The 24076-nt window shown below is 40.8% G+C and overlaps 2 protein-coding genes across 2 annotated transcripts; both read right to left on the bottom strand.

Annotated features, from left to right (window-relative positions):
* Window positions 1-942: 942 nt before the first annotated feature.
* Window positions 943-4946, bottom strand: COX7A2 (cytochrome c oxidase subunit 7A2). The gene is made up of 4 exons (XM_082481147.1): window positions 4891-4946; window positions 3552-3641; window positions 2024-2108; window positions 943-1149 (listed from the first exon to the last, which is right to left on the bottom strand). Exons 1-4 carry the CDS (start codon window positions 4906-4908, stop codon window positions 1091-1093), a joined length of 252 nt encoding a protein of 83 aa, XP_082337273.1. The 5' UTR covers window positions 4909-4946; the 3' UTR covers window positions 943-1090.
* A 5440-nt stretch (window positions 4947-10386) lies between these two features.
* TMEM30A (transmembrane protein 30A) lies at window positions 10387-23660 on the bottom strand (the record flags this gene model as incomplete). Its single annotated transcript, XM_082481610.1, has 7 exons — window positions 10387-12467; window positions 13393-13599; window positions 15007-15150; window positions 15627-15714; window positions 16795-16902; window positions 17561-17677; window positions 23379-23660. The coding sequence occupies 7 exons, from the start codon at window positions 23658-23660 to the stop codon at window positions 12274-12276; spliced, it is 1140 nt and encodes a 379-aa protein (XP_082337736.1). The 3' UTR covers window positions 10387-12273.
* Window positions 23661-24076: the final 416 nt, after the last annotated feature.

The raw sequence follows: 24076 nt of genomic DNA, 5'->3' as shown, positions 1-24076 counted from the left end.
AAGACCACGTCCAGACTGGCCTTGAACACCTCCAGGGATGGGGCCTCAACAACCTCTCTGGGCAACGTCTTCCAGTGCCTTACCACCCTCAAAATGAAAAACTTTCTTCCTAATGTTTAATCTGAACCTGCCCTCTTCCAGTTTAAAGCCATTCCCCCTCATCCTATCATTACATGCCCTAGGAAAACATCCTTCCCCAGCTCTCCTGTAGGCCCCCTTTAGGTACTGGAAGGCCACAGTAAGATCTCCTCAGAGCCTTGTCTTCTCCAGGCTGAACAGACCCAACTCTTTCAGCCTCTCCCCACAGGGGAGGTGCTCCAGCCCTCAGATCATCCTCGTGGCTCTCCTCTGGACATGCTCCAGCAGGTCCATGTCGTTCTTATGTTGGAGACTCCAGAGCTGGATGCAGTACTCCAGGTGGGGTCTCACGAGCTGTAGCAGAGAAAAGCCAGTGAAAAAAAATCTACCAGATGAAGGTGCTGAGTGCAACTGAGACTACTTCTAAGCCCCTGACACTGCAGAGGACAGTGTTATCACCTCTACATAGTAAAAACTGTCACCTTTGAATGGTGATCAGGAATCAGATTTCCTCTATTTCTAGATGTATTCCAGCAGTTGACAGCAAAGATACAGCATAATCATCAAGTCCTCAACATTCACTTCCACACAGGTTTAATCTAATCCTAATAATGTATTATAAGGTTAATTTGCTCCACTGAAGCAAGAAGAGGAAATTACTATAATAAAGACAAGATATCACTTTCTTATAAGGATTCAGGGCAGTTAACTCACCTTTGAAGTACTAACATAAACCACATACAAAGAGAAGAGGCTCACAATTCAAAGATCTGCATATTGATGAACTCAATGTACATTTACTGGAAGTAAAAAGCACTCTAATGTAGAACACATAATACAGTCCAGAACACCACAATGCAACGTAAAAACTGCTTTATTGACTGCAGTTAACATGTTACAATTAAATTATGATTCCAAGCATTAAGCCAACTGCTTTTAAGTATAAGCTGCCATCATAGTCACATGGAATTGGACGAAGAGATGCTAGTCACTGAGACATCTTGAACTGGAATCACTTCTGCTTCTTGGGCATTGAAGCAACAAGCAGCTCATAAACAACATAGGCTGTTCCTGAATTAAGAGATAGAAAAGATATTTTCAGAATGGTAAACAGAATTTCTTTCAAGTCCGCATTCCCTTTCCTAGTTTATTCCAGAACAAATATTGACAATAAGCAGCTGCGATTCAGACACAACACATTTCCATAGCCACATCTCAATGATTTTTTTTTGGCACTTCATATTTTAGAGAAATAATGAAAAAAAAAAAATCCTTAAATACCTCTCCATAGACTGCATAAAAATAAAGAAACAGCAAAAAAAAGGGGAGAGGCATGTTTGTGGAACCTACACAGATAACCATACAGTAATGGTTACTCATTCTTCAAGTAACTGAACTGAAAATCCATTATGTCAACACATTTAAGTTAGAGACTATTACAAAACCATGTAACAAGCAACGTAAAGGTTAAATATATATATTATCATAAAGCTTGGATATATTCTGCTAGTTTTCACAGCATGTGAAACCTCAGCACATCACCTAGCACTACAGAGATTCAGGCTAGTGAGAAAACTGGTATGTGTATGTGCTATAATTACATTTTACTCCTTTTCAGAATAAGCTTTCTAAGCAGTTCTAGTTTATGATCATACATGAATTCTAAAGGAGTATTCAGCCCATAGTACTTGGCTATGTCAGGGGAAAAGAAGCCATCTGAAAAGCTAAGTTTGAGAAAGCACAAATAAATACATAGTATGTCCAAATGTTTTCTTCCCCTGTCTACATGCATTTTGCATGTTCTAAAGAAGAGACTGAAGAAACTGCATAACTAATTTATAGAGGAAATGCCAGTCATGTTGGAGACTGTACCAAAGGAAAAGTATTTTAACATTAGCACGTTGGAAATTGTACCAAAGCATAAATATTTTAGTATTAGTCTTACCAAAAACTGTAAGACCCATGGTGACTTTATACAACAGTGAATCCATCACACCACCTTTAAGATGCACTGGGATGCCATTATCCTCCTAATGGAAACAAGTGACAAACAGAAACTATTTAAATACAGTTCTTGCAATACTGTGTCAATATAACTAGAATCAGCCCGAACAAGAATTGCTTCCCCAAATTATCTTCCCAAGTCCCAAAAGACACTAAACCTTATTTAGATCCCACTTTGTCTTTCAAGCTTTCACTCTGGTGTCAGGTGATGACTCACTAAGGAAATACAGTAAATGATGTGCACATTCATTTCTAGAGATGTGATTGGCAGATGCCTAAACACTTCTGAAAGCAGCAGCCAGCCCCCTTGGGTGCACAGGATATGATTATCACCCCTAGAAACTTCCAATCCGTCTCCAACATAATCATTCCCTGCTATAGGGAGTGGCAAGGGGAGGAGCCTCTACTGTCACCCGGTGTCATACAGGAAAATGTTTTGCTCCACCTGAAGTAGAACTCCTAGACACCAGATCCATGTGATCTTTACCCTTGTCAGGGAGTTCACACTGCTCTGGAATTGAAGCCTGCCTCCGGTGCTGGCGACCTGCAACCCAGCCCAGCTTAACTTGTTGCCCCACAAGAAAGGAATGGGAGGAGGAATAGATACGCTTAAAGATCTCTGTCAGCAGAAACAGAATCTCTGACCTCACCCACCACCAACATCCCGCTTTCCCTTGGCTCACAAGGAACACTGTGCTCCTTAGACAGTGTCCGAACAAAACTGGCTTTCTCTTTCAGAGAAAAGGAAAGAAACGAGACACAAGAACTATTAAACTGGGGCTTGTAATGTACTTTTTTCCCTTTTACATTACTGAAACCCAGTCTACTCTATCCTCAGAACAAAGGTACCGCTCCAGGTTATGGCTCTTGAGTATCCACTGTTTTAGCATTTGAAGAACCACTAGCTCTCACTAGGTGGCCCTATCAGTCAGGAAGAGATTCATTCAGAATTGCTTTTAAAGATTCAATAGTTTTCTAGGAGTGAATCCAATCCTTTAAGACTTTACTGTTTTAATAACAGAGAAGTACAGTACCATCATGTCCTCATTAAGAATTACAGGGCTTATCTATGAGCTATGGATATAGCTGTGAGATAGGAGGTTAAACTTTTCACTGTACTTATGTTCTCTCACAACTATTTCTTCTCATGACATACTCCCCCATCTCAGTCCATTTCCGAATACTTTGTCTATATCTTTGTACAGTGCCCACTACTCATAAGAAACTCAGACACAAATAATTTCACAGGGTAAAAAACCCTAAGGAGCCAGCAAGTCAAATGATCTTAGTATCTGCAGAAAATAACTACTTATTTCAAATACTGTAGTCATACAACTGATTTCAAGAAGTCACCTCAGATGTAAAGAGGGCTTTCACCAGTTCTTTATAAACAAAATGTATGCAATTATGATCTACTAAAACCTTGTCATTCTACCAACGTTATTCTACTACCAGTGCTCACTCAATACCTGAAAAAGCTTCTGCTTCTCAGGAACTCTATTTTCAAACTGCCTCCGTGAAGCAGTGCTTATGGTCCTCTGGGAAATGTGGCGAAGGCCCTGAAATGAAAGATAAAACAGTGTTTTAAAAACAGTTAAATTTTTCAGCTATATCCACACTGGAAAAGAAATACTTTCTTTTAGGAGCAAGATGGAAGTGGGAAGGACAAGGAAAAAAGAAAGGCTTAAAAAATAAACCCCACAAAAACTAGAACAAAACTTCACCACAACCCATTTTTTAATTCAATCAATCTTTCAACAGACATAAAAGGATGACTGACTGGTTACCCAAGAAGAGAAAACTCAAGATAATTACTTTTGTTAAGATACAACAGATTTATGGATCTGCAGCATAACCTTCATAATTAGCATCCTTTTGGGGGAAATCCCAACCTCAGCCCCTCAGAGGTCTGGTTTAGGCACAGATTTTTTTGTGTCTGACTCTAGTGATAGGGGCAATAATATTTAAGACAAACATGTTTGTGCAGATGAGGATCTTCTCCCAGCTGCAGTTCACCCGCTAGCCATCTGCACAGGAGTTAACCTTCACAGAGCTGAAGGAGGCACACACACTCCCCTTTAAGAGACACACACACATAGAGTTTAAAGACATCCTGCTGGATCTTATGCCAGAATCGGTTTCTGTACTCAGCTCACATAGGTGCTCATTAGCACAGGTCAGGCAAAGAAAATCGGCATCTACAATTCTTCCAATGGCTCGAAGTCCACCTCCATTAACATGTCAAGTCCCAAAGTGAAGAACCAGCTTTATCTCTAAGCTGCCAACAATCTCCTTCAAGCAACATTGACCTTCCCCCGCAAAATTACCACCGCTAAAAACGCAGCCACGGGGCAAACACCCAGATGATGCTGATTGCACGTAAGGGAACCACACACCTCCTCCCCTCACCCACCCCAAATAACCAGACTATAAAATTTGTCTCCTTAGAGCCTTATTATGGGAATGACCAAGGCCCACCGACTCCCACCCCTTCAAGTACCCAAAGCTCAGCGCTAGGTGGAGCGAGTGGGCCCGGCCCCGAAATGTAACACTTTCTTCCCCGTCCGCAGCAGTTCCTACAGCAGCTCCCGGCATTGCCGCGACCGGCAGGGAGGCGACCAGGCGGCCGAGCCCCGCAGCCCGGGCGGGCGCCGACAACCCCTGAAGGAGCCCCCCCATCCTCCCATCCCTCCCGGGCCGCGCCAGGCTCGGCTGCCCGCGCCTCCCCAGGAGCGACAGCCCCGCGCGGGGCTGACACAGACGGTAGCGGGCTGCTCCCCCCGCTTCGGCCCGACCCGGCGGCCTTACCAGCAGGTTCCGCCACATCGCGGCTCTTGGTCCCGTCACCTCCCGCCGGCAACAAGGGCAGCGGAAGCGGAAGCGACTCCCGATGGTACCACAGAGGCAGCCGCGCCGCGCGCCCAGAGCGCCGCCGCAGAGCCTAGAGCGCCGCCCCGACCCGCCCGCCGTGGCAGTCCTCCGGGGGGGGGGGGGGGGGGGGGGGGAGGCGGGTGCAAGCGGGAGAAGGTGGCGGCGGACGCGCCCGGCTGCGGCGCGGGGGCTTGAGGAGGAGCGGGCCGGTGTGCTGAGCGCGCCCCGGCTGTTTCCAGGCTGCTCTGAGAAAGGCTATTCCCCTCCTCACCCCGCCCGCGACAGCCTTTCCCCAGTAAAACAACGACGGCGGGGGATGCTGCGGGGCAGAAGGGGGAGGCCTGAGGTGGGGGAGGCCTGAGGTGGGGGAGGCCTGAGGTGGGGGAGGCCTGAGGTGGGGGAGGCCTGAGGTGGGGGAGGCCTGAGGTGGGGGCAGCCCCGTGCTAGGCACGAATGGCCGGGATGTCTGTCCCATTTCAGGGCCCGGGAACAGGAGATGAGCCCCGCAACACCGAGAGCGGGACAGGGAAGGCGAGGCAGGAGCGGTACCGTCTCCAGCAACCAGCAGCACAGGGCAGCAAAGGCGGGCAGCTGGGCGCGGGTTGAAGGCAGGAGTTGTTTGACCAGCGTACAGCGTAAACCGAGGAACTTCGTTTGCACAGGATGCTGTGGCTGCCGGCCGCAGGATAGCAAATACATGAAAAACATCCTTCAGAGCTGCTACGTACAGACTATAAAAATCACCTACCATTAAAAAGTTTCAGCCATGCCGAGGGCTGGAAGCATGGCCCAGGAGAGTACTGCCACAGGCTGCTTCTGTTCCTAGGGATGCCCTCGACACCCCATTGGGCTGTCACTGCAGGCAGGACACCGAGCTAGGCAGAGCCCGGGTCTGACCCAGCCGAGTGGGACTCACACCCTTGGGATAGATGCAGGAACCCTTGTTGAGCCACTACACACAGGAAAAAAAAAAAACCAAAACTAAATCATGTATCTGCCCACTGCCTCAAACTTCATCAGCAGGGATAGAGAGTATTGTGCACGTGAAAAAAGAAAACCCAACTTCAGCTTCACATTTCACAATATATAATTACAGACAGCAAAGCAATGCCAGATTTGTATGAAATGCAAGCCTATTTGAAGAATCTATTTGCCCTTCAAGAAAGTGCTCCGAGAAGCCTGTGTTTTTTTCTGCATTGCAGATCTAGCCCTGTAATTGCATCTTCTCATGCTTCAACCTTACACTGAAATACAATGCTGTCAGGAACACAATTTCCTGGCTTTGCTGCAGTACACTCAGTTTTTGGCATTCCACTGCTTTTGCACTGGTGCCAAACCTCATGATGAATAATTTGTGTCAAACAGAGCAAATTAGTGTTCAATCTAGTATGGAAATAACAAGGATCATATCTCAAAGCACAGCACTTCTCAATCTGATGAGCTGCCCAAGAACAAAACTAAAAACACAGAGATTATGAAGTATTTATAGGTATAGTCTTAGCTGAGTAGAATATTAAAAATACAATTTAGAAAGCATATAGTCAGAGAAATGTGTTGTAACAAAGGAGGAAATTGGATGCATTATTTAACAAATAATTTTCGAACACTCAAGTGCTATTATAGACTAACACTTAGAATACATTACTACTACTGCAAGATAGATTTCCATTCATTCCTCTTGTGATCTTTCATCTTGTGAGCGTATATAATATTTGTATTCTGATTTTTATGTACTCAGTTGCATTTCAGTAGTGGTAAAAGGATCATAATCCCCAGAGAAATTATTATTGCTTAATTGCTGCTGTGTGGACCATTTCCTGGTATGTCTGAATATTGTCTGTCAAAGTACACTTTCGGACAGAGAGGCCATGCTTAAAGCTTGGCATGTGGGTTACGTACCAATCCAAGCTACAAGATGACTGCTCAGAGCAAGCATAGCTGGTGTCTTCAGTGTTGACTAATTTATGAAGAAATGAAAACTTGAGGGAAAGAGAAACGGCAACTTGCCGCCTCAGGGTGTAAGGATATTTCCCTAGAAGCAAACCCAGACTGCTTTTTTTCTGACAGGACAGAGTAACTTTCCCATGTATTGTATTGAAGAATAATAAAATTGCTAATCAGAACTAATTGCTAAACAGTTTTGTGTAAGCCAGAATGAAAACAGGGCTGGCTGTTAATCTATCTGCTAATAAGCATTCATCACAAAAAAAAAAAATGTTTTACCTCTTAAAACCAATAATAGAAATGTATGTAAACCCTGCCAGAGATAGCACACAAACAATCGAGTTAACATTCTACCCAATTGTGGAAGTGGAAACACCTGGTTACAGCAGGACAGCTGAAAATGATAGTTTTTTTAAACCTCCTCCAGAGTATTGCCTGCCCACCGGTTTAATTTTTTTTTCTTGCAAACAAAATAACTGACCAATTCAGTTAAAAGCTACATTGTGTATGAAGAGACAAAACACACTGTATTCTATTGTGGTATAATCATTTTCCAAGTTACCTGGAGTTGTATAATACACTAAAATTTCATTGCTGACAGAACAAAGGTTTGTTCCGAAGCTTACAAGCATTTGTTGTGAAGCATACACTGACTTCAACCACCCAACACCAGACCTCAGGGGGCAAGCCTGGAGACAAGTGCATTTTCATTTCCTCCAAGAATATCACCATCCAAACTTTCCCATTTTAGTAACAGAATTGATGAGGTCATTAATTACTTTCCTGGCCCTCTAATAGTACTTAAAACACCTCACCATTTTATTTTGCAAAATTTGAGCACAAACCACTTGCTCAGGTGCAAATTCAATTAAATGTGTTCGCAATTCTGGTATTCAGTTTGTTTGAATTGTTTATTTTATGTCATCTTTATCTGAAATAGGGAGAGAACTCCACCTACTGTTTTTCAGTTGTTGGTTTTTTTTTAAACTTCTTGAGCCTCATTAATTATTGACTTACACTTTTATTCCTCTTTATTGCATTCCCAACAGGAAATGAGAAAGATAATTTTCCAACTTCAGACTCTGTAGCAGCAGTTGGTTTAACTCATGTGAGGGACAGCATTACTTTATTTCCAAACACAGGCTGAGCATTTTTGGAACGGCAGGAAGGCAGTTTCTTATTTGAGACTTGGGTCGTACAATGACCTGCTAATTCTTATCAGGCCATTTCGTAATGGACTTTGGTCTTAATTGAAACCGTCGAGACCAGACTTCACATTTGGCCATAGAAGGCAATACAGTGATCAGAACAGATACCGTGGGCTAGAACGTAGGGTATTTTTACATGAAAATACTTCTGCTGATCTGAGGAAAATTTACTACTACTATTAAAAAAAAAACCCTTTTGTAACTGGGGCTTTCTACCTCAGAGCCCATTTTCACACTGCTAGACGCAGCCTCTTCCATAGCCCACCCAAGTTGCTAAGAAGAAAGCTGGAATAAAATTGGCTTAGATTTTCACATTTTTTCCTCCTACTTTGAAATGAGAATTGCTGGGAGGCTGTTCAATACAGACAATATTCAGTATGTGCAACATTTTGGGGTGTTGGGCTTTGTGTTTGGTTTTGTGGGTGTTATTTTTGCTGTTTTTTTAAACTCACTGAGTAGGTCAATACAAAACCCTGATGGGACTGGCTTGATTTTAATATTGGTAGTGCAATCCTTCCTGAAGGCTTTTGCTTTGTTGCCCTTTTCATTCCTAACTCATCACAGCTAGTTAGTTCAGTTACAGGGAACAACCCAAGGTAACACAAATATTGAACTTCTGTAAGACAAAAAAAAAAAAAAAAAACAAAAACAAAAACAAAAAACCCCAAAAACAACACACAACTGCTTATGTAGTAGCAAGGGTAGACCACAAATTTTCAGACATGATCAGAAACCATATTCATGTCTTGTCAACTCTGAAGATCAGAATCGTTTGCAGTGCTTCCAGATTACTTGATGGTTACGCCTTGTTTTTTGTTTTCCATGGTTGCATTCTACTTGGTAACTTTTTTTTTTTTAAGTAACTGTAGGTACATTCTACTTTAGAGTTAGTCACATTTTTCCACCAGACACTCACTTCAACTTAGTCTTGGACATCTGCCTACAGACATGGTAACCCTTGTTTTCCCACTACAAGCAGAGCATCTGAGAGAAAGATGCAGTCAATAATGCCTCCCATGAATCCAATCCAAACGTCATCCACATTCAATGCTCTGTTTGATGGATTCAAGCTTGCATACGCTTGCAGATGTTATTTGACTCTAGATGGTCATGGCCTTTCCTTCCTTTCTATAAATAAAGACAAGTCTTGCATCCTTCAAGGTTTAATGTTCATAATTAAAGCAAAACCATGCTGCTGAGAACCAAGTTTCAGTTCCAGTGTGACCTTGGGAGACAGACTGTGAAGGATCCTTCATGCTCCAGTTACAAGCTGGTAACTCTTCCCTGTGACTCAGCAAAGCACAATCGACAACTCCCCTAACAGCCTGATGCAGTAAAAAAAAAAAACCAAAAAACAAACAAACAAAAAAAACCCCTGAGGTAACAATCTGCTTTGTTACAGTGATGTAGATTTTGACAAGAAACCAGAAGGAAGTCAGTCTTGCACAAGTGAATCTGTTTGGAGAGCTCCTGCGTAAGACAGGGACATATCCTAGTTTCCCAAATTACTCTTTCTAGGAAAGAGTCGTTCATAAGCAGACCCTCCTAACAGCAGCAGCCCCCAGAAAGCTTATCATCTCTCACCCTTTGAGCACTGCCTCAGGCAGGTGAGGCTCGAGAATTGCCCAACTGGCACACGGAGAGCAGAGGCACTGCTCTTTGGATTTCTGAACAGTGGTAGCAAATAACTCTGAAGAATGCCACTGAAGAACTGGGCCACAGTTGGTCAAATCCAAATACAACACATGACACTGAACACCAGGACAGCAACACTGCCCTCAGAAGTGTCAGACAGGGAGGCTGTGGGTTCCTCTCTGAACACGTGACATACGAGCAACTTGCAAAAAATATAAAATCCAAGGATCTCCATAGTTACCAACACGACATCTAGACAAACAAGCATGAATAAAGGAAGAGTTTACAAATTTCACCTAATGTTTTAAGCTCTTGCAAACATTTTAAGCTCCTCAGGCACACTGTCTGTCAGGCATAGGGTCTGACAAGTATTTACTGCTACAGGCTCTCAGAGAAAAAGCTTAATTGTACCAGAAACCAGACAGCAATTCTCATCCTGGTGCGCTTCATTAAGAAGATCAAAGCAATACTGACAGTTATAGTCAGTAGAAAAAGGTAAGGCATTGAAAATTATTTCAAGGTAAAGACAGAAAACTACTTTGCATTCAATTTCGAACACAGCCAAAAGCAGCATTTCCTACTTGGGAAGAGACAGGGATTATGAGGGAGGCAGAATATATTTGCATTTCAAGTGACAAACACAAAGTTGAAAAATCAAAATATTTTAATAACCAGTAATTGGGACACACCCCCTTACTTGCTTACTATATTCTGGACTAGCAGCTAGCCTACAGATGAAAGCCAGTTTAACATTTTGTGTGAGTTTTTTGCCTTGCAACATACAAAGGTACATACCCTTATTCTATAATTCCAGCAACAGAGACGCAACATTTTAAATAAAATCTTAAAAGTCTTTTGACTATTTAAAGTCCTGTGCTGCCACACTGTACTATGCAAAGAAATTATATGGAGTTACAGAAAGCTAGCACACTGGAAATGTTGCCTCGTTCCATAATTTATACTGAATTACACACTTAAACTGCCAGCTTAAAAAGATGACACAAGTAATTCAGTAAAAACAGTCATGTGTTTATGTGATAAATTAATAGTGTTGTTTAAAGCTGGCTACAGATTAAGCTATTGGACCATGAATAAACAACATTTGTAGCAAATATGCAATCCCAGAAATACAACTCACTTAAACTGCATTCACAATTACTGAGAATCAATGAAAATAAATGTATGTCCAAGAACAAAATAAAATCTCTTATTAAATGGTTTGCAGAATGTATTAGGTCTTCTTTAATATACTCAATACTTTATCAAGCTGGTTGCATATAAAGTGATCTCCACCATATACATTACAATTTCTGTGCAGCATCTGAAAAAAGTCACCAAAAAGTAGTATTTTACAGGCTATACTTAACTTTTAATTAACCTAAAAGTGAACCCTTCTGTAATTTCATTTAAAACACTAACCCACACATTGCTTCTAACTGCAGTATTTAAATTAGTTTTCACAGCAAGCTCAACCTGCATTTCAGCAAAAGGAGGTTACTGCCATCTCAACTTTTGAATTTCTATAGTTTACTATCTTAACACCGCAAAAAATGAATGCGGTGTTCATTCCAAATAAGGAAAAAGTATACGACAATTCCTTTACAACAAAGCCTGCTCAGAATACATATGTCTCAAGAAAATTAGGAAACTCCTCCAGTAAAAGGAATTCACCCAAATTTGAATGAAAAAAATGTTTTAGGTTCTTCTTAATTAATGCTTGGAGCTGCTCATAAAAAGCAAAACCAGCAAGCACAATAGGTAAACCAGTATTGGATATGACTTAAAGCAAAGAAAATTAGGAAAAAGCAGACTGTACCTGCAACAAACATTTCCCAATTTAGAACAAACTTTAAAAGGGACTCACACCAATAATTAACAAATAGGTTTTCTGGTATCTTCATAGGATGCTAGTTTACTGGCCAGGCACATACATTGTAAATATACAAAGAATCCAGAGTGCTGAAATTTACACAGCACTTAAATCCTTTAACATAACAGAGGTGGGTAGACACAGGAAAAATATTTAACAACTTATATAAATATATTAAAATCTCAGCAAGAAATGTAAGAGCCCATGCACACAAGACAGTAAACTGAAAAAACATTTAAGACTTGACTTTTTCTTTCAACAGCACTGACACCTGAATTCCAGGAAGTTAACAGTTTACGGTATCTTATAACAGCCTTTCTCCACACAATCTATATGTACTGAATCATACCGACATTACACAGCACATGAACAAGCAGCAGATGCATCAAGGGAACAGGAGCTATATGCATCACGTGGCCTGCCTAGTTAGAGGCAAGTATCAGAAAAATTGTTTCTGACACAGGCAGAGATACAATCAATATAGCTAATTGTATACCCGTCATTTTCAAGAGTTAATCCACAGTATGGGAAAGGGGAGCTTTAGATCAAAATTATGTACCCAGTCTCAGAAGTGACAGAAACAGAGATTTAGCTTTCAAAAACTGGGTCCATTCTGGACTGGCCTTGATGCACATGCAGTACATTTGTTTTCAGAATGCAAGATTAATTGGGAATGTCTGCACTGGTGTTTCGATTTCCATATTTGTGATGGATGATCAGCAATACAACTCCTAAGAAGAAGCATATGGACCCAACAGTGATGTAAGCAATTCCCAGGAAGGGATTTTTGCCTCCCATCCACGAGATGGTGCTTAGGATCATTCTTTTTCGTCCATCAAAACTGTGTACAGGATAATCTGAAAAACATTTAGGAAAATAAGCAGCATGTTTCTGAATTCAACTTTATGTGTCAGGCACATTAAAATTCTGGGTCGTTTCACTCAGGTTCCAAATACAAATTGCTGCCTTTGAATACTGAAGTGCAGATATGAAACATTTAGCTGTTCTTTTAGGCTAAAACTAACCTGGGCAGTTTCAGCTACTCTAAGAAAAATGCCACATTAAGAGATGGTAACTCCTTTTTAAGGGAAGAGTAAATGTATGATTTTGTGCGTTTTTGCAAGCAGCTTCAATAAAATGAGGGAAATCTAAATTTTAATTCTTGAATATATTCTAGTACAAAATTTTTCTTTATGTTTCTTCAGTTTTACATGCACTCCCCACAGTTTTGCAGCAAAGGAAAATACTGCAGTAGCTATTTTTAAATGATCATTAGGTGTTTTTGAATTTTAAGAATTCAGTAACTATAGCAACCCTCCTGCACTTCTACCTAGTCTTTAGCTTGTCCAAAACAGAATGACAGACCTCCATCTGATCCACAGCTCTGGCATTTTTCTGACTTCCAAAGTCAGTCTGCCCTTGATTACATATTGTCATTACACCTTGAAGTTTAAGTTCTCAAGTTTCTAGGCTATCAGCAACCTCTGTTCTTTCCTTTTTCCTATGCTTCTCTCACTTCCTTTACAGCACCCTAGCAATCTGATTTCCCTCTCACTATGAAGTGACTAGTTCTATAAAAACTTGTACAGAAGTAAGAGATGGTAATATTCTACCTAGTTCTCACTACCAGTTTTCATCCACAGCTCAAACTCATCATCTTTGTTTTTAGAGATGGTAAAAAAAAAAAAAAGAAAGCCTAGTTCAATTTGAACTTGTACAAATATATGCCCATGTAATCCAGCTAAGGCCCTTAGCCAATTCCAAAGATTTTCCAAAGGATACTGTATGCAATTTCCAAAGAATATTTTCCAGCCTGTAAGGTAGGCTGTAAGTTATTCTTCCTTTCAATGAGGCGATACAGCTTGCGAAATGTTGGCAGAGCAGCAGTACGCATCCACACAATGAAGTCTTCATTGATAAAGCCATTGTTGTCAGGGTCCGAGTCCAGCATATACACTGGCTTGGGCCAGTTTACAGGTTTTGTTGTGCCTAGGATTAAACAAAAATAGTAACCATAAAATATAGGACTAAATAACACACTGGATCTTCAAAATTCATTCCAATATTACAAAAAAACCTGCTACTATTCACTCCCTACTATTGCAAGACACTGGGCTGTTTAAGAACTTTTTATTTTGCAGCTTAAATAGTACTGCATATCCATTTATTCTCATGCCAGCACTGTCCATTTGTTTAAACAAATTTGCCTCCCCTACACATTTATATAGCTAGGAAGTCCTGTCTCAGAACATTACCTTAGTGAAATAGTTCTCCATTATGATGATAGCTCCTCTGCTCAATTGTTAAGAGTTTGACTACCACTTCCTGGACCGTAAGCAAATAAAATTACGTACAGTATTTTGGATGATGCCAGACTAATGCTTTTGCTAATTTTATTGGAAATACCTTATCCTAATACGGTGTAGAATTGTATCTGCTCTTCCAAAGGTAGCATCACATTAGTCACAGCCAAATTACACGTTACCAAGCAAAAAACCCACATCAGGTTAAACCTGAAATTATTGTATACCTTGAATAAACACAAACACACACACACACATCCCCCTCAGAGCCCTGAGGAACATTATTTTCAGACACTGGTAGCCAAAGAAAACTTTGATTTACGAAACTGTATTTAACCTAATAAATGAGAGACATCAGTCACTTCGAATCACAAAAAAGAATCAGGTTTTTCAAAAACTTCGCAATCTAGCAGTAGAAACATTTAAATGAAAACTCTGTATGAAGGGTTTAATCAAACAACTGCAGCATTTCTTTTCAAATTAAATCCAAGCATTATAGCAGTTGTACTGGTTTTGGCTGGTATTGTGTTAGATTTCTTCATAGTAGCTTGTATCCTGCTATGTTTTGGATTTGTGATGAAAACAAACAGTGTTGATTACACACTGATGTTTTATTTACTGCTGAACAGTGCTTACACAGCCTCAAGGCCTTTCGGCTCCTCAGACTGCCCTCCCAACAAGTAGGATGGGGGTGCACAAGAGGCTGGGAGGGGACACAGCTGGGACAGCTGACCCCAAATGACCACAGGGATATTCCATACTATATGATGTCATGCTCGGCAATAAAACTGGGTGGGTAGAGGTAGACAGGGGCTACCATTGCTTGGGGACCTGGCTGGTGATGAGCAATTATTTTCTTTTGCATCACTTGTTTTTCTTGGGTTTTATTTTCCTCCTTTGTTGTATATTTTTTTCCCCCTTACAATTTTTCTCATTTATTATTGAACCGTCTTTATCTCAACCCATGAGTTTTCTCACTTTTACCCTTCCCATTCTCTCCCCCTTTACATTCAGTAAAATGTCATCAGTGAGGTAAATTAAAGTGTGTTTGAAGTGTTTTGTTATTCTTAAAATTTCACATCTTCTATTTTACCTTGGAAAAGGGCGGTTAAGTTATTTCCATCTCCTGTAGGATTCCTGAATTTTACATTTTTATCTGTCCACCATGCAATGCCTTTTTTAATCAAAGTAATAGGAGTCCTTGTGTCATTATCTATGCGGTATAATTCCAATGTATCTAAGGAGAAAATCGAATTAGAAAACCAGCTGAAGAAACTTTCATCAGGCAGAGATACTGATAGGCAGTGAAACAATTACCCCCAAGAGAAACAAAGCAAAAAAAAAAAAAAAAAAAAAAAAAGGACAAGGCATTTATTATCTGCCTGACACAATCACAAGCTGGTCTGTAAGAATCAATGTGTATTAGATAGCAGTGCGTTATCCATATATATCTATGTGTCTACTCCACAGCACTAACAACTTCTCACAACAGGCATTTCCATCCTTTGTACACTATCAGATTAAATTAATTCTGATAGCAATTTCAAAAAAAGCAACAGCAGTACAATGCAAGATATATTCTGAACAATGAAAATGTGTTAATTCAAAACAAAAAAGCCCACGATGTCTTTACTCAGAATATTTTGCAATACAACACAAACATACACGAGATCACAAAAACATCTAAGAGAGAACTTAAAGGTGTTATCATACCATTAAACATACTGTTGGCAATAGCTCCACAAGGAGCAATGGGTTTGTCCTCATTTGTGCGGTAAGGCTCACATTCCTTACTCGGATTCTGATAGTTACAAAGAAAAAAGGCAGATGAGTCTGTGCCAGCTTATCCAACTAACCCGTTTTTTTACTACAGTACCTCAATAATGTGCGCATCTTAAATGTACCACAAAATAATCTTTTCACAAGTCAGCATTCAATACTAGTTAGCATGATTGATTTTTCTTTTACAAACAGGAATAAAATCTAAATAAAACATAAGCAAACTCAGAATCCCATCACAGTCATACTAAAAATAAGGCTTTTCTTGGATGCTATTACAACTTTTTTTCTTTTATCTTTTAATAGAAACATTTTTCCAACATGTAGTACTCAATTATTCTTTCATTAAAGTTGTGGGTTTTTTTTTTAAGTATGCATCAATGTTATAGAAAATAGGCTATAATAAGAAACCAAGCATAACTTAAAATGCAAAAGGTTGTCAGGACTCCAACAGCATGACAAAAATGAAAGCAGAAAAAGTCCCCCCAAATCCTGTGACAGTCATCAGATGTAGCTCCCTGAAACTCTCCCCTTTTTTAAAGTTTACAAGTGAAAAGAGAGAATCATTCCTGCTGGAGCAAGAACCCATCTGTATTTCCACCCCTTACAAAAATTAGGAAAAGAAGAAGTCTGGCCCTAAACATTACACAGTGGCTTGAACAGAATAAACAGTACTGATATATTCCAATGTCACTGATGTTCAATATTGAACCAGCCTATACAAACAGATGCATTTAGCGACACTATCCAAACCAAGTGCTAGGTAACCAAATATTATTTTATACTGAAAATAAAAACTTCAGACAGAATGGATACAGATAGATACTGCTGACTGAGAATAACAAGACAGTTTAAAACTATTCAAATTTGAGAAGTGATCGAAGTACTGCATTGCTGTCCGCTTAATGAAGAGACTGACATGCAATTTTACAGTATTTTACAGTTATTTTCTATAAATAAAATATGAATTCCTTACAGTTTTCTTGTGTTATGCAAAAAAAAAAAATCTAGTATCTCATATATATATACTCTGCTACATGGTGATTTGTGCAATAGTCAGAAGTTAGTTGCTTATTATTATTATTCAAGCATAAATACCTACAAGTAGTGAACTGTTATCTCCATTTAATTGGCTGTCATCTCGAGATTTCACGTAACGACGATGGTTTTGATAGAAGTTGGAAAGTCCATAATACATGAATACATTGCTCTACAGGAAGCAAGATGGGGCAAGAGGGTTTTTCATTCACACAAAGAACAGATCAGTAAAACATACGAACACAGTCATTATCATAACATTTAAATTTTAGCCTTTTAAACTCTGTGTTTACTCTACATTCATAAAGTAGGAGCCTCAAGCCTGTCTTCACACTGATTACATAAGAGTACTATCCTAGTATAAGCTGGCACTCTGAAATCAAACAGTAACACCATGCCATAAACTCCCAGAATGATGTTCACCAGCACAAATTCCCAACACCTATCTTGTATGACGTTAAGCACATAAGCCTCATTATTTGCCTCCAATTTGTCAGAAAGCACTTATCTGGTATTTCCAGTTCTTGTTGAGCTGAGTTTTTGCATAGCTGATCTACTCGCCAGCTATATCACACATAGGCTAAATCTAAATGTGTGAAACACAAGTATTCCATTTAATGCTGTACATTTCCAGATAAACAGAAGCATTTAAAAACATCTCATCTGTGCTACCAAAAAGGCACACAAAAAAGTTCTGAAAATGAGTTCTACGAAAACTAGAAATAATCCTTTAAAAATAGAAAAAAAAAATAGGACTTAAGCTTTTCTATTGATTATGAAATAAACCATATAAACAGATCTAACTTCACTTTGCATACAGGGTAGCATACCTCAAATGAATGTTCCAGAGTGAAATTGATGGTGCAAGTACAAGGTGGCGTGCTGTCCCAGGACACATTTAAACATTTGTTGCAGGGACTAGAAGGCTCTGTTCCTGTATAGTCAATCTATAACAGAAAAAAAGAGTCATTAATTTACAATAGGAGAGTAAAAAAAAAAAAAAACCAAACGATTAATAAACCAGAGAGTTAACACAGCATTTATTTTGCTATCTTAATTACACTTTTAACTCCAAAAGCCCAGTCAGGTCTATTTGATGATCTCAAAAGGTCCCTTCCAACAATGATTTTGTGATTTTGTCAATAGGCTATGACTTCAGCCTCAAACAAATTTAACTCTGAGATGGCCTATTAGTGCTGGGGGAAAATAAAACAAAACAAAACCCTCAAACAAACAAAACAAAAACCCATACACCTAAACACAAAGAGCAGATACTCCAGACAACACTATGTTTCCAAACACACTCATACTATATGACAAGCAGACCTGAGCTTTTGCGTGCTTTCCAGAGGTTAAATTTTTAGAAGCCTAGATATTTAATAAAAGACGTTTTCATTAGAAAACTTGCTTTGCTGACCATTTTTAGCCATCTAAGTGATCAGAACATTAAAAGAATTTATGAAAAAAAAAAAAAAAAAATCACTGAATATCCAAGAACTCTCCTAAAATAGGGAAGATGAAGACATTAATATTTTTTTGCCAGGAGAGGTAAAATAGGATAAAGATCACCAGTGTTAATCTGGTTTATACAATATTATCCATCTTTAATAGTGTAGCTCAAAAAAAGCCAGTATTTGAAATCTGTACATACAGGCTACCTGGACAGTATGCATAACATATCCTGAGTGGCCACGAGCTCACCCTACGGCCAAGTAAAGTCACTTGACCACATCAGTTCTTCTATGTATAGCTCCAGCATATGAATGGTACAAAATAATTAACTTGGGCTCAGCAGGCTAGCTATAAGTGCAGCAGGAGAAAGCTTCCATCTGCCTATAAACTATGTATTTCTATTCTTATTATGAACTTCCTATTTAGAATTTAGACTCAGATTGGTGCAACATATACCAAGTTATGGCAACAAACTGTTTAACAGCAGTATCGTTTAAACTACAACATCAATATAGTTTTATGAAAGGCTGCTGCAAATGGTTTGCCCTGATTTATGCTTGTAGGGAAACGCATTATCAAGAATTAGAGTGATTTATGATTTGTCCTAATACCTGTATTAAGGTCAGCTAAAACACACACATAGTTTCAAGGTTCAGGGAACAACTGAAGCCTATTTTCCTCTGGATATTCTTCAAGGTCTCTCTTCCTGCAATTTCTTTGATATCTATTAAGCTGCAGCCCTTCCCTCAGCTATTTTATTGGCAGCTGCTCTGCTGCCAGGTTTCTGACAGATGAGACCTACACCCTAACGAGCCTAGCTGAAACAAGTCAGCTTCAGAAGCTATTAGCTGGCAGAGAGAGAGAGAGGATCACATAATCTTTGCTTCCTTTGCTGAACAAGATATTGAGTTTATGCTGATCTAGAAATAGCACTACTGCAGCAGTCCTGAAGAGCTCTGTTTAGCTACAGCAGACAGACAGACCACCTCTGCTCTCAACAAACAATGCATGTCATTAGTTCAAGGCTAATTTGGTGTTGGGTTTTTTTTCCTGCTCAAGTAATTTTAAATAAGCATTTCCTTTAGAAAGAACTTAAACCTCCATATCCTGAGCTAGTTCTTCAGTGCGTGGAGAAGTTTAGGATCGAGAACAAAACTCAAGTACTCCAAGGTTGCAAAAGATCTAAAGACTTCACTTTTAAAAATATAATTGAATAAATTCTCTGGAGAACAAAATTGATGTATGTTGAAACAGAATCATGCTTTTGACCACTGCTATCAGCTTCAAGCTATCCAAGAGCCCTCCTGTACAGTAAACAAGGGGTTTTTTTCCTGCATCCACATTTACGGGGTACATTCAACAGATCCCTTAATTAAAGGGATAGAGGATCCATCTTCATCTCTTGACAAAATAATGAAACCACGACTTTGAAAACTGAAGGACCAACTTTGGGGTCCATAGCAGGAACCCACCTGACCCACCATTCTGTCCCCAGGGACTGGCCAGCAGCTGAATATGCAAACCCACGGAGTGAGCCCTTCCCAACAACCCCTGATCTAAGGACACTGGGTATATCCAAGCAATCTGGCACCAATGGCTTTTCAGGCTGTTGATGTCCTTCTCCGTTGACTTGCACTTTTGCAGTATAGAAATAACATAACTATTGCACATACATGTTCTCCAGAACATTTATGATTTTGTAGACTTCATATGCTGTCACATATTTATCCTGCTTTGCTTGGCCACTTCTTGCATAAAAGGCACCCCATAACTCTGGTCTTCTTTGCTAATCCCTCTTTGTAGGATTTTTTATTAAGTTTTGTACCATTTTTGAGGGCTACTGGAACTGCACACAACACTGACAATGTATGCAACAGTAATCTGCTTTCTTTCAGTTCTTCATTCCTAGTCATGCCTTAAAGTCTACTTGGGTTTTTAACTACGATTATGCATTTCACAGCAGCAGTCACAACACAAAGATCTCTTTCCTATATAATTAAGGTTTTGGATATTCCTCAATTTTTATCACATTTGAATATGCTGTCAATGCCTCTCAGGCATTCTAAAAATAAAAATAAAAATAATTTTTTAAAAAAAATCAGGAAAAAGTACTCTTTCACCTTTTAATAACAGGGAAAAAAGACACTCACACAGCTGATTCTTATTTTCCACCCAAATGAACTATTTTCATGATAGACCCAAGATAAATGGCTGTTTATACCCTTTAAAACAGTAAGAAAATGCTAGAGACCAACCAACACAAAAAAACAATAATAATTTTAGTATACTCAAGCTGTTGGAAATCTTCCACAATTGAATTCAAGAGAGCTTATAAAGGAAATCAATGGAAAAGCTACATTTTGCTGCTCAGTCCCTGCACCTGTAGGAGAACAGCACAGTTCACAGAGATACTAATGGCTGCAATATCTAGTTCCAGGAAAGGGTTATTTGAACAGTACATAACTATGTATTCAGGGGCATAAATTATACATCTTATTCAATTCCAATAGACTAAGTTTACAGACACCTATATATATATATATATACACACACACACTTAACAAGCATGCTATTGTCTAGGAGGTGGGTGTAAACAACTACCTTTGCTTCCTGTCCCGATTACATTTTTAAAAGAGCTTAGTCACTCCACCTAGCTTCTAGATGTCTTGTCTCCCAGAGCTAAATTTACAGCTATTTGTGAACAACACTTGGCAGTTACTAACCAAACAGCACACTAAGCAGGGACGTATCTCAGCTAAGCAGGGACGTATCTCAGCTAAGCAGGGACGTATCTCAGCTAAGCATACGGGTGACAGCAGTGTCTTAAACTGCATCCCCCACTGGTGTTCAGAGCCCACATGCTGGTCTGTAAACTCCTTTGTCTATGTCTTGCTGCAGCAACTGTAAAGCCTTTTTTGATTTAAACTTTTTTCCAAAAAAAAAATCAGCTGCCTTTAGAATGATAATCTGACTTACAGAATTTCTGCATTGTAACACTTGATAAAAAACACACAAGGATTGGAGAACAGAACCCAAGTTTTCCCATTCTCACTTGCATACCCCAACTACCTGATCATGCTCTCAGCAGCCACAAACTCAGTCCCTCCTGTCCTGATGAAAACCTAATGATCTGTCTTGGGAGAGCTTTATGTGAGGTGGATAATACAAGTCTGAACCCACACAGTAAACCAAACAAACCAACCCAAACCCTTTCTAATCTTGAGTATCTTTAAATTAGAAAGGGTGGAAGGCCGGCACCTGCCAAGTGGTTTCCAAATATAAATGGCTGCTACTGCTTTATATATGCAATCTGATTGCATAAGGGAGCATCAGTCATGCTCTCAGCTCACCTATGGATTTTTGTACAGCACATTATGTGGGAACATCTAGTTTTTGGCTCCTACTGGAACTTATCAGGAGTACATGACTGAGCTGCTAAGCAACAATAGTGCATAAAAACTCTGTATGTGCATACCGCAGCAATATAGGCACAAGGAGTTGCTTACATTTTTGGACTAATGAAATTCCTGTCCCTATAGATCAATGCAGATCTAGTCATAATGAAAAAAACAAAGGACATCTATTTACCCAATTATATTTACTTTACAGTCATTATGATCTAAGACTCTGTATTGCTTTATTATAGAAATAGCTATTTTAAATGTAATTGTCAAAAAAATTATCCTTGCTAACTGATTTTTTACTTCTCTCCATTGAGTGTCCTGTTGAAAACATGTCATGTTATAGTCATATTTAAGGTAAATATAATCACAATTTAAAAGTCTACATGCCCAAGATAACTTGGCAATGTTCTCTGAAGCACTTGTGTCAATTTTCAGATGTTCTGTATACCCTCAAATCTTGACAGAAACCAAAATTGCTTTTCAAAAATATGCTTACATACAACATTTGGTCACTGTAAAATACACTTCACCTTTGGTTATTTTCACTTCTGCTTTTCTCCTTGATGGGAATTTTAATTCTAAACATAAAATGAAAGCAAACCTTAAATTGGTTTTATTTTAATGTTGTTTGCATTTTAACAGAAATATGAAAATATAATACCATTCACTGTCTGCCACAAGATTTCTTTAGTTAATTGGGCTTCACTGATACATTGCTACCACAAGCCAAGCCACCATCTCAAATCCTACTTATTTGAAAGTCACAGCTTACTCTGATAACTGGAACAATTTGATCCACAAAAATTCATATTGTCAAATATAGCAATCCAACAAACAACTACACTTTTTTTTTCCTATAATGAATCTTTGTCGAATCAGCTCACTGAAACTAATCATAGTTGTCAATTTCCTTTTCAAGGTTGTCTCTGAGCCTTTTGGGTTGTTTCCTTACAACACAAAGTGATTCTGTTATCAAATAGACCTAACTGTGATACACAGCTTAGTTTTCGGTTAACTCTCAGCAACTTTTCACAGCAGTGGTGTGGTTAATTATCAGATGTAAATGACTCGTTTCTGTAAGTATAATTAGAAAAAAAAAAAAAAAAAAACACACTCTTACATCTTTGTTTCTAAGTATACTCCAGACACCCTGGTCTCCCATAGAGCATCTAAAACATTAAATCATTAGAGCACAGCATTATAGCAGTGCATTCACCACAGAGTTTTGTCTTGAAACTACAATTACTTGGGACACTGAAAGACATATAAACCCTTGCCACAAGCCATCCCAGGAACGACGCACATATTTCCCGTGCGACTGAGAACAGAACTTGCTCTGGGCTGTGTTGATTAACTACGGGCATTAACTTCCCTGGGAGCTCACTCGGGAGCCCTGGCAAGGCTGACAGGAGGGGCTACGATCCATGCGGAGGGCACTCCGCAAGATCAACTCCGGGTAATTAATTAATTAATGGATGGTTTGCTAAAGAGTACAAGCGTTAAAGTGCACCGGAACAGCCGAGGCGAGGCGAGGCGTGCCCGCTCAGCACAGAAACCACGTACGCCGCCTCTACACCCCGCCGGGTATCGGCGGGAACAGACGGCGGCAGATTTCGCAAGGAGGCCCGGGGGCCTACGGGCGGGCGGTCCCCAACACCACAGGCCCGGCCCGGCGCCCGCCGAGCGGCCTCCGGGGGCTTCCGAACCACCGCCAGACCCGGGCGGGAGGAGCCTGTGTCCCCGCCCGCGTCGTGTCCGTTCCCCCTCCGTCCCCCCGTGCTCCTCCCCGCACCTCGTACTCGCGGATGTTGTTGGAGGTGACGAAGATGCCGATGCCGATAGGGATGAAGATGAGGCCGATGATGAAGAAGGCCGGCAGCACCGTGCCCGCCGTCAGGATGGGCTGCCAGGCCGGCAGCCGCTGCTGCTTGAACGCCGTGTTATCGGGCTTGCGAGTCTTCACCGCTCCCCCGCCGCTGCCTCCGCCACCCGCCACCGCCCCGCCACCCGGTACTCCGACACCGCCCGAGGGGTGCCCGTCCACCTCCTCCTTCGCGCTGTAGTTCACCGCCATGATGGCGTCGCGCGCTGCCACCGGCGCCGCCGGCGACACCCGCAACCCCGCGTCACCGCCCCAGCCCGGCACGTGACGCGGAGGCCGCCGCACCTGCGCGCTGGGCGACGGCGGCAGAAGCCAGGGGGCGGGCGGGCGGGCGGGCGCGCGGCTGATGACGCTACCCCCGGCCACGCCCCACTGCTCCTGGTGGCAGCAGAGCGGCGCATGCGCAAGAGCTAGGTGGCGCGGGACAGTGGGGAGGGCGAGCTACGGGCGCATGCGCAATGGTGCTCGGCGCGCTGCCGCCGCAGGGGTGAAGTGGGGAGGCGTTTCCCGTTCCTGCTGCGCTGCGCCCCGGGCAGCCGGTGCCGCTGAGGGGCCGAGGCATGCCCTGCTGCCAGCTCCCGCGCCGGTGACGCGGGCGGTGCTGTCAG

Source organism: Vanellus vanellus (genome assembly GCF_965231255.1).
Source record: "Vanellus vanellus genome assembly, chromosome: 3".
In the NCBI taxonomy this organism is placed as follows: domain Eukaryota; kingdom Metazoa; phylum Chordata; class Aves; order Charadriiformes; family Charadriidae; genus Vanellus; species Vanellus vanellus.
Note: the sequence above shows the minus strand (reverse complement) of the source record. Positions and strands in the feature narration are given on the sequence as shown.